This window comes from Eptatretus burgeri, chromosome 3 (genome assembly GCF_056783735.1).
Source record: "Eptatretus burgeri isolate ZD-2024b chromosome 3, Ebu_testis_v1, whole genome shotgun sequence".
NCBI classification, from domain to species: Eukaryota; Metazoa; Chordata; class Myxini; order Myxiniformes; family Myxinidae; genus Eptatretus; species Eptatretus burgeri.
Window position 1 is genome coordinate 9,061,295 of NC_140963.1, and position 10,846 is coordinate 9,072,140.

A 10,846-nucleotide genomic window follows, 5' to 3' on the forward strand; every position below is an offset into this window, starting at 1 on the left:
TATCCATCAGAATTCACCTACGTGAAGTTTTTCAATAAATAAATACGATGGTTATTGTGAGGAAGCACGAGTTGGGAAAATATAAAATAATTACAGGGGATGGGATGTTCCTTTCCCCTTAATACAAGGAGTGAAGGTATGTATCTTGGTAGAGGATACTATAAACCTAAGAGACAAAGGGGTGTTGGACATCAATTTAGAGGAGATGGGATAATTGATACTCTCATGGGTATTGGTTCAACTATTCTTAAACATAAAGACCTAATTGGTTCAACTGCTTCTGCTGTGGGAAATGTAGCAGGTGCTGTAAAGAGTATAAAAGATGCTCAGAAAGAATCTCATAAATTACAAGCAATAAAAGAAATTAAGAAAGGTAAAACTCAGTTGTCCCCCAAGAACGACAGAAAATAATTCAAACACTTGGATCAGGGTTTCAAAAGTTTTAACATCTTTTTTCCTAAATAAATACAAGTATGGAAGCAATTGATAGTATCTATGATTTGGATGATACTATTATTATCTCAAACTCCACTAAAAAGAAGATTACTTCAAGGTAAATGCAATAACTGGAACAGACTGGAATACAAATGGTACAAAAAGTTTTGAAATAAATAATCAACAAACCTATTTGAATCTCTCCGAAAGTTTCTTGTTGTGTAAATTTAAATTCACTAAGACTGGGAATAACACAACGCTACACTTGTAAATGATTTCTTCTGGAAAATGTTTGATAGTGTGCGATTGTATATTGGAACACAAGAAGTTGAAGCGGTTGATTATGTCTCTGCTGTATCTGAAATGATGAAATTTACACTCTATACATTCAGTGATAGAATGGGAAAGGGGTCTGTCGAAGGTTTTATTCCTGATATGTCAACGGGAACAAACACAGACCCTGGATATATTCAAAGGAAAGGAATGTATAATGATGATACAAAAGCAGAAAATAGTTTTACTGTGGCAGTTCCTCTTAAAAGGTATATTTGGATTTTGTGATTATGATAAAGTTCTGTATGGTCTTAAAATTAGATTTCAACTACAAAGGAATGATAATGAAAATAGATTGCTTTTTGGTGTTGGTAATGCTTTTAGTGATCAGAATAAATTTGTAATTGAGGAGATGAGTTGGTATATCAGTGAATATACTCCTAATCTTAAAACAGAAGAGATGTTGAATCGAAGACTTAACTCAAAGAGACCACTCAGTGTATCATACCTCAAAAGAAGATGTCAACACGTTAAACTCAATCAAACTACTTACACGTGGAATTTGGGTGTTCTGGAAGGAAAGCCACGATATCTGTGGATGATTTTTAAAAGCGAGATGGTGATACTGCGACTGATAAGAATAATGCATTGAGTGATAATGCTAAGGTGAAACAACTTCGCGTTTCTCTAGATGGAACATTTTATCCACGAGATAGATTGGAAATTAATTGGGAAAAAAAATGATTTTGCTGAAGCATACAAGTCTTACCAAAAAGTGTGTGAAAGTAATGGAAATAAAGAACCTATTTTGGATATGACAGCATTTAAAAGTTTGTATACAATCTATACGTTTGACCTGAGCGCTCAAAAAAAAACTATAAAGTTTAATTCAGTGGATACTTCCCTATACATTGAAAGAGGAGAGAGTGAAGAAGTTGATACATATTGTTTGCTTTTGGAAGAAACAGAATTGCAGATTAATACAGATAATGGTGTGATGATTAGTCTCACATAATTTTTTTGTTAAATAAATGAGTGGCAAAGTACCAACTGGGGTATATGTTAATCAAATCAATCTTCATAAACTATCATCTTGTGTTCAAAATCAAAAGCCTTGTACGATTAACGTTAATACAATTCAGAGAAAAGGAGCAGTAAGAATTGATGTTTTGCTCACAAGAGAACAGGTTAAAATCTTGAATGACACTGGCTCACTTAAAATTAAAATGACAAAACCAATGTTGAAAAAATATTCAATAAGAGAGACGAGTGGAGGATTTCTCCCATTTCTAATTCCTTTATTTGCTGGTTTAAGTGCGGTTGGAGCATTGACGGGTGGTATTTCAACAGCGGTCAAAACTGCCAACGAAAGGAAGGCTCAACTCCAGGCTCAAAAAGAATTGGAAAGACATAACAAAGAGTTGGAGAAACAAATTAGTGGAAGTGGTGTAATTGTAGATTTTGCTGAAAAACTTGAAGGTCTGCCTGATAAAGCGAGATTGTTAGTTGGAGATATGCTTTCTTCTATAACACAAGCAGGTGTAAAATTAACGAAAAGAGGTAATGGATTATATCTTTCTAATAAATAAATGAGCATTGATGAGTGGTTGAAAGAATTTGGAAAGAATACAACATCAAATTTACAACTTGCCAAATATTGTAAGAAATTAAAAATTCATAATGTGGTTATTTGTATGAGAGATGAATTAACAAATGTGTCGAAACATACAAAGAATATTATTATGAACTTAGAAGATAATGATGGGAACGGTTCTCATTGGGTTTGTATTTTTAATAGTCAAGACAAATATTATTTTGATAGTTTTGGTCTTCCACCACCTGTTGAAGTCATAAAATTCTTACAGAATGGTGTTTATCAAACATTTCAAGTCCAAGAATTAAATTCCAAGTGTTGTGGTCAATTATGTCTATATGTGTTATTTCAACTCAACAAAAATAAAAAATTTTATGATATTATTTTTAATCTAATATAAATGACTTATGTTGGTAAAGATGGTTCTATCTTTGGTGTATCTCAAGAACTGGATATTGATTTATCAAATTATTACACAAAGGCACAGGCTGAACGACATAAATATAATATAAACAAAAATATTAACATGAAAAATGCTTATAAATTAAAAAATTATCCAAGCTCCGACTGACGCGAATGACTTGGTGAGATTAAGCGATTTATCACAATATATATACTTAAATAAAACGGCTGTGTATTCTAAAGATACAGAAGTGTTGATATTATCTCCAGGTCATACAGAATTCACAGTTCGAATTAAAATAAATTTTTATAAAGAAGGGCGTATCGTTTGTATGAGAATAGAACAATGGGGTATGATATGAATGATTTAGGGTATAATTGGTCATTTAAAATTAACCTCGAAGACCTGGAACAATTAAATCAGTCTCGTAAGGAAGAATATTATCCACTTGGTATCGAGAATGAGTTTTGTGGAGCCACGATTAGTAAACAACAAATAAAAGAATTTAATAAGGGTAAATATAATAATGGTTTTGCCCTTGTTTATCTCATGAAAACAGAAAAAACAGGATTATATATAATAAGTAAGGAAATACAAAATGATTTAACTATGGGAAGATGGGAGGTGTTTCGTACATAATATTATTCTAACATATATTTCTAATACATAAATGACAGCAAGAAGGCTTCAAGAAAATTATCATTTCTGTGTTCAAGCATACCTTCAAGAAAAGGGTATTCGGTATTTTAATAAATATGTTCTACAACATAAGAATGAGGTATTTTCAATAAAAGATTGGCATTATGCTGATGTTGATAAACCGACAACTTTAGATTTAATTAGAATGTTAAATAATGAAAAAATTATAAGGTTAAGAAAAGGTAAGGCTCTTTTAGAAATTCAAAAGAAATTTTATTGGTATCCTGTTGTAAAAAAATTATTTTGGATACAGGAATAACAAGAAATCCTGATGAATATATGTATAATATTCTATGGGGTGTAAACGATTCAAGTATAGTAAGGGATGAGGAAGGAGTTGAAGAAGAGAGGGAAGAGGAGGAAAAGGAGGAGGAGGAGAGAGAGAAGGAGGAAAGAGAGAAGAGAGAGAGGGAGGAAAGAGAGAGAATGAATAAATATCAAAATATGGAAACCAGTGAGATTCAAAAAAGAATAGAGGTATTAAAGAAATTAACTTATCTCACCAGGGAGGAATACAAAGAATTAAAAAGTCTATTTACAATACTTTCGACAAGACTATCGACATCGAGAAGACATGTATTTTAATTCAAGTTTTTTCTTAAATAAATGGAGGAGAGAGTGAAGGCATTTCTAAGGATTCTTTATGTTTTAAAAATTAAGATTCAAATGTGCATGTTGGAAACTAAAAAGGTTTTTGCACTCTGCAGAAATTTTTCTCATAAATAAATGAGTTATTGTCTCAAATGTAAAAAGAAAAATAATACTAAAAATATTTCATATATTAAAAGTAAAAATAACAGGGTTATACAAAAAGGTATATGTTCGGTGTGTGGTTCAAAAAAAATCAATTTATCTCCAAACACAAACTCGGAGGAGATATACAAAAGTTTTTATCAGGAAGTAAATTTACAACTACTGGAATACCAGGGGAATTACATCTTCCAGGGTATTCTTTCTGTGGTCCAGGCACAAACTTGGATAAAAGATTAGATGAGGCAGACAATCCTAAATCCTGGAGTAAACCAATCAATAGAGTTGATGAAGTGTGCATGAGACACGATATTGATTATGGGAATACCACAACGTTGGAAGAAAAGCATGAAGCCGATAGAGAAATGTTATATAATTTGTCTCTGATACAAAATCCAACCTTGAGAGAAAAAGTTGATAGGTTCATCGTGAAGAAGATGATTAGTGCTAAATTGAAACTTGGACTTGGAAATTCAAAAAACTTATAGGCTCTAATGATGCCATTAAGACTGAAGAGCAATTAGCTGATGAATTACATAAACCAATATTCACAAAGTTTCAGAGAAGGAAAGTTTATTCCAAGGAAGTTGATTATATCTGGTCTGCTGATTTGATTGAACTCAATAATGATAAGGGGTACAAGTATGCTTTAACCGTTATTGATTTGAGGAGTAGATATGCGTGGGTTGTCCCTTTAAAAACAAAACAGGTAATACTCTTTGTGTTAGCTTTTCAACAGATATTTAATAAAAGTAAGAGAAAACCTAAGAAATTGTGGACTGATGAGGGTAGAGAGTTTTATAACAAGACATTTATGAATTTTTTAAAAAATAACAGTATTACATTATACAGTACCTTTAATGAAGGGAAGGCAGTTGTTGTTGAACGTTTTAATCGTACCTTAAAAGAGAGACTATATAAAAAATTCACACAACTCGGTTCACAACAATGGTTATCTTTTTATTCAGGATATTGTGGATAAGTATAATGACACGATTCACACGTCCAACGAATATGAAGCCATCAGAAACATTTACAAAATTAAAATATGAAAAAGAGATTAATGTCAGAAAACCTAAGTTCAAAGTTGGTGATATCGTAAGAATATATAGGTGGAAATCTCATTTTGAAAAGGGTTTTACTGAACGATGGACGAAAGAACTTTTTAAAATTGTTGATGTAATAGATACAGTTCCTTGGACTTATAAAATATATGATTTGGAAGGGGAAGAGATTTTAGGTTCATTTTATTCACAGGAATTACAAAAGACAAAACTAAGCATATAATACACCTTTGTGGACACTAGAGGGACAAGTCCGAGGTGTATTACAGTATATAATGTGTGTCAAGGGGGACGTTCTTAGATCTGTGAACCCCAAACACAGAATCCTCAACTGAATAGTCAAGGCTTAACTTTTGTTTGTGTGTGTGTGTGCAATGGGAGCAATAGGTTGGCGCTTCACTCCCTCCTACTATACACCGTTGTGGACACTCGAGGGCCAAGTCCGAGGTGTATAACAGTATATAATGTGTGTCAAGGGGGACGTTCTTAGATCTGTGAACCCCAAACACAGAATCCTCAACTGAATAGTCAAGGCTTAACTTTTGTTTGTTGATGTGTATGTGTGTGTGTGTCCCAACCCTCACGTTCAAAATCTCAACCCCAACCCTCACATTCAAAATCTCAACCCCAACTCAATCCTCGCCCAACACAATGTCTTTTTCAAAATGAGATTTCCACCTATATATATATATTTTTACGTTTTTTTTTTCTTCTTCCAATTCTGTCTTTTAAGGCTTTCAGGTTTGATGACGTAGAAAGGGGGAGTAAGCCTGCACTTTCTTCCCAGAACTTTCTTGATCTTGCTCCCATCAAGCACCATCCGACAAAGAACTACATCGATAGGTTTAGATCCCAAAGAGTGATAGCAACTCCAAAAGTCTCCAAAATATAAATAAATAAAATAATAATAATAATAAATTAATAAATAAATAAATAAAAGCCCCCAAAAAGTTCCAAGTGTCCAACATAAACCCAACTTTCCAAGTCTTCAAGGTATAACCACATTCCCGTTGAGTTTCCAAGATATGTATCACATTGTGAGTTATCAATCCAGAACCCACATTTCAAGTATTCAAAGTAAAACCAACTTACAAAGTCTCTTAAGGATAACTCATTTACTGATTTTTTCAAAATTTGTGAGTCTCCAAGGTAGGCCCCATATTTAGAACCATCTTGGCAGAACCCTTTTCCTGAGTCTCCAAGGTAGTTATTTAAACCATCAAGGCAGAACTCATTTACTGATTTTTTCAAAATTTGTGAGTCTCCAAGGTAGGCCCCATATTTAGAACCATCTTGGCAGAACCCTTTTCCTGAGTCTCCAAGGTAGTTATTTAAACCATCAAGGCAGAACTCATTTACTGATTTTTTCAAAATTTGTGAGTCTCCAAGGTAGGCCCCATATTTAGAACCATCTTGGCAGAACCCTTTTCCTGAGTCTCCAAGGTAGTTATTTAAACCATCAAGGCAGAACTCATTTACTGATTTTTTCAAAATTTGTGAGTCTCCAAGGTAGGCCCCATATTTAGAACCATCTTGGCAGAACCCTTTTCCTGAGTCTCCAAGGTAGTTATTTAAACCATCAAGGCAGAACTCATTTACTGATTTTTCAAAATTTGTGAGTCTCCAAGGTAGGCCCCATATTTAGAACCATCTTGGCAGAACCCTTTTCCTGAGTCTCCAAGGTAGTTATTTAAACCATCAAGGCAGAACTCATTTACTGATTTTTTCAAAATTTGTGAGTCTCCAAGGTAAAACTTGTATTCTGGCTCATCAAGGTATAACTTGTTCAGTGGGTATTGTCTTGATAACTCACAATGAGTACTATTGCTGTAAAACTCTTTTTCAGGATTTTGCTGGTCTCCAAGGTATAACTCTTTGGTTGGGTCATCAAGGACGAACTCGTTCTGTGGGTCTTGGTCGCTCATAAGGTCTTCAACCAAGCCAACAATTTCGCCCCAAGTTGTAGCAAAAGCAGTATTTTCATTTCGTATTTCAGACACAATTTCCTGTGAGAGAAAATAATAATGTATTAATTAAGTTATTTAATTATTAAATGAGTATGCTTCAATCAAAGTTTGAAAATAGGAAAATAAAAAATCTTACCTTAATAGATAAGAGGTTTGAATCCAGTTCATCAACTTGAAGGTTTAGTTCCATAGAAGACAGAGAGTTCCAAGGAACACCAAAGTCATCCCACTCAAGGTCTTCAACCAAGCCAACAATTTCCCCCAAGTTGTAGCAAAAGCAGTATTTTCAGATACAATTTCCTGTGAGAGAAAATAATAATGTATTAATTAAGTTATTTAATTATTAAATGAGTATGCTTCAATCAAAGTTTGAAAATAGGAAAATAAAAAATCTTACCTCAATAGATAAGAGGTTTGAATCCAGTTCATCAACTTGAAGGTTTAGTTCCATAGAAGACAGAGAGTTTGAGACAAGCACACAGAACACCATTGCCAGCAAGAACAAATGTTTAAAATGGAGCCTGGGTTTGAAGCTTTTATAGAGAAAGACTGGTGGGTGTGGTTTCCTTTGGAAATTCCCTGGGCAAGCCTAGGCAAGCCTTCATTGGGAAATTTTTCAAAACCATAACATCCTGTAATTTTCTAGTGATTTCTTTGTGAGTCAGAGATGAACTGGAAATGATGTAAGAGTGGGCGGGGCTTAGCAAAAGTAGGCGGAGCTTAGGAAAAGTGGGCGTGGCTTAGAAAAAATACCATGTGAAAAGTGGGCGGAGCTTAGCAAAAGTGGGCGGGGCTTAGGAAAAGTGGGCGTGGCTTAGAAAAAATACCTTATGAAAAGTGGGCGGAGCTTAGCAAAAGTGGGCGGAGCTTAGGAAAAGTGGGCGTGGCTTAGAAAAAATACCTTATGAAAAGTGGGCGGAGCTTAGCAAAAGTGGGCGGAGCTTAGGAAAAGTGGGCGTGGCTTAGAAAAAATACTATATGAAAAGTGGGCGGAGCTTAGCAAAAGTGGGCGGAGCTTAGGGAAAAGTGGGCGTGGCTTAGAAAAATACCTTATGAAAAGTGGGCGGAGCTTAGCAAAAGTGGGCGGAGCTTAGGAAAAGTGGGCGTGGCTTAGAAAAATACCTTATGAAAAGTGGGCGGAGCTTAGCAAAAGTGGGCGGAGCTTAGGAAAAGTGGGCGTGGCTTAGAAAAATTACTCTTATGAAAAGTGGGCGGGGCTTAACAAAAGTGGGCAGGGCTTAAAGAAAAGTGGGCGGGCTTAACAAAAAATAACCTGTGGCTCAGGAGGTGGTCAAACAAGAGCATTAAGAGAAGTTTATCATTTCGTAATGGCACAAATGGGGTATCTTAAAAAATATAAAGATTCAAATGTTTTGTTTGTCAATATTTTGGATGGGGATTATTGTGCAAAGAAAATTAAACTATTGAAGGAATTTGAGAATGAACAAATCTTTATAGGTTCAATGAGTGAGCTGTTCAACCCCCAGGTGTTCAATTCAATGAGGTTCAACCTCCAAGTTAAAAGGGGAGACAAATAAATATACCTTGGGATAAAAAGGGGATTTATTTTTAGGGAAAAAAAATATAAATCGCTGAAAATCCCCCATTCATTTACATGGGGAAAAGTGAGCCAGAATCAGTATTCTTACCCTACTACTATCATTTGTACACATTCACCTCAGAAGTACATTTGTTTATACACATAAACTATCATTTGTACACATTTACCTCAGAAGTACATTTGTTTACACACATAAACTATCATTTGTACACATTTACCTCAGAAGTACATTTGTTTACACACATAAACTATCATTTGTACACATTTACCTCAGAAGTACATTTGTTTACACACATAAACTGTCATTTGTACACATTTACCTTAGAAGTACATTTGTTTACACACATAAACTATCATTTGTACACATTTACCTCAAAGTACATTTGTTTACACACATAAACTATCATTTGTACACATTTACCTCAAAGTACATTTGTTTACACACATACACTATCATTTGTACACATTTACCTCAGAAGTACATTTGTTTACACACATACACTATCATTTGTACACATTTACCTCAGAAGTACATTTGTACACATAAACTATCATTTGTACACATTTTCCTCAGAAGTACATTTGTTTACACACATAAACTGTCATTTGTACACATTTACCTCAGAAGTACATTTGTTTACACACATAAACTATCATTTGTACACATTTACCTCAGAAGTACATTTGTTTACACACATAAACTGTCATTTGTACACATTTACCTCAGAAGTACATTTGTTTACACACATACACTATCATTTGTACACATTTACCTCAGAAGTACATTTGTTTACACACATAAACTGTCATTTGTACACATTTACCTCAGAAGTGCATCGCTCCCACCTCTCAACCAATCCCCTCTCCACGTGCAGCACGGAGGCATCGTCTGGCGCTGAAGACATCCCGGGGATGCCGCGCGTTGCAGGATTTGTTATTTATATATTTATATATTTGCCATGGGGTTCCTGTCGTTTGAATGTGCCTGCACTCGTTTTAAAATGATTCACTCCTTATTTCTCCGACAGGAGTGCTCCGTGTTCTTCTTCCTCATCAGGATCGATATCTCTCTTCTTCTTCTTCACAAGGATTATTTCCCAATCCTGTCTCACTCGGCAATGCTTGGTCCATCAAACCTACTCCCGTACCTACAGCACCTCCTTCCTCCATGCCTTCAACAAAACATATTTCCTCTCATCCCACGATCTCCATCTCCGTTTGTTCAGATTGGGAATGTTGAGAATTCCAGTTTGTAGTGCTTGTCTGCTCATGACAATAAATTCCCCTTCATCCTTTAATGGTGTAAAACCCTTCCCTGACAGTATACAGTCCCCCACATGCCCACGTCCTTCCAACCCCACCCTTTATATGTGTCCCCCTCTTTCTATATCCCCCATCCCACCCCCTCAAAGCTCCCCCCTTTCCCTACTTCCTCAAAACTTCCCTCTCACCCAAACCCCTTCCATCTTCCACCCAACCCTTATGTTGCACCTTCTCAGCTTCCACCCTGCATCCTCTCAGCTTTCCCCCCTTTCGTCTTGCACCATTTCCGCTTCTCTCCATTCAGCTTGCTTCCCCAATCTCCCGTCCCAATCGCACCCCCCTCCCCACCCCAGCCCCAGTCCCACACGCTCCCAGCCCTTTACCTTTACCCTTAACGGTAAAGGAAGCCAGCTCAAGATCTTAGGGTCTGGGTTGACTCAGCCTGTCATCCTTCCGAGGTTGGCAAAATGAGTACCACTTGACTGGGGTAATAAGCTATTTGAGTATTCTGCGTTGGAGTGCGACCCGTCCAGGACTGCACTCCTTCGCCAAATAAAACTGCCTCGGCAGCCCTTCAAGGCATGAACGGAATGGTTTTTAGCTCACCTGGACTTTAGTCAGGTGAGCTTATGTGATCGAGCAGTGTCCAGAGGTGAGTGAGTGAGTCAATCAGTCAGTCCATGAACTGTTCAGTTATTATCAGTTGAACCAAACACGATTTTGATGAAACTTGAGCACAACCTTCATCACCCGTTATGTACCAACGTTTGTTCATGGCATAAAAAAAACAGGGTGTAAGGGGATCTGAGTGACTGTGGCTCCTCATGCAGGTTAGCT

At 35.9% G+C, this 10,846-nt stretch overlaps 1 protein-coding gene across 3 annotated transcripts in view; it reads right to left on the reverse strand.

Moving 5' to 3' along the window:
- Nucleotides 1-9,666, reverse strand: part of LOC147029374 (triple functional domain protein-like) — a 497,357-nt gene extending 487,691 nt beyond the window's left edge. For all 3 annotated transcript variants that reach the window (XM_085872379.1, XM_085872381.1, XM_085872378.1), the window contains exon 1: nucleotides 9,571-9,666. In XM_085872379.1, the coding sequence (XP_085728505.1) occupies nucleotides 9,571-9,651 (81 nt within the window). In that variant the 5' untranslated portion in view covers nucleotides 9,652-9,666. The remainder of the gene's footprint in view (nucleotides 1-9,570) is intronic.
- Between the last annotated feature and the right edge of the window lie 1,180 nt (nucleotides 9,667-10,846).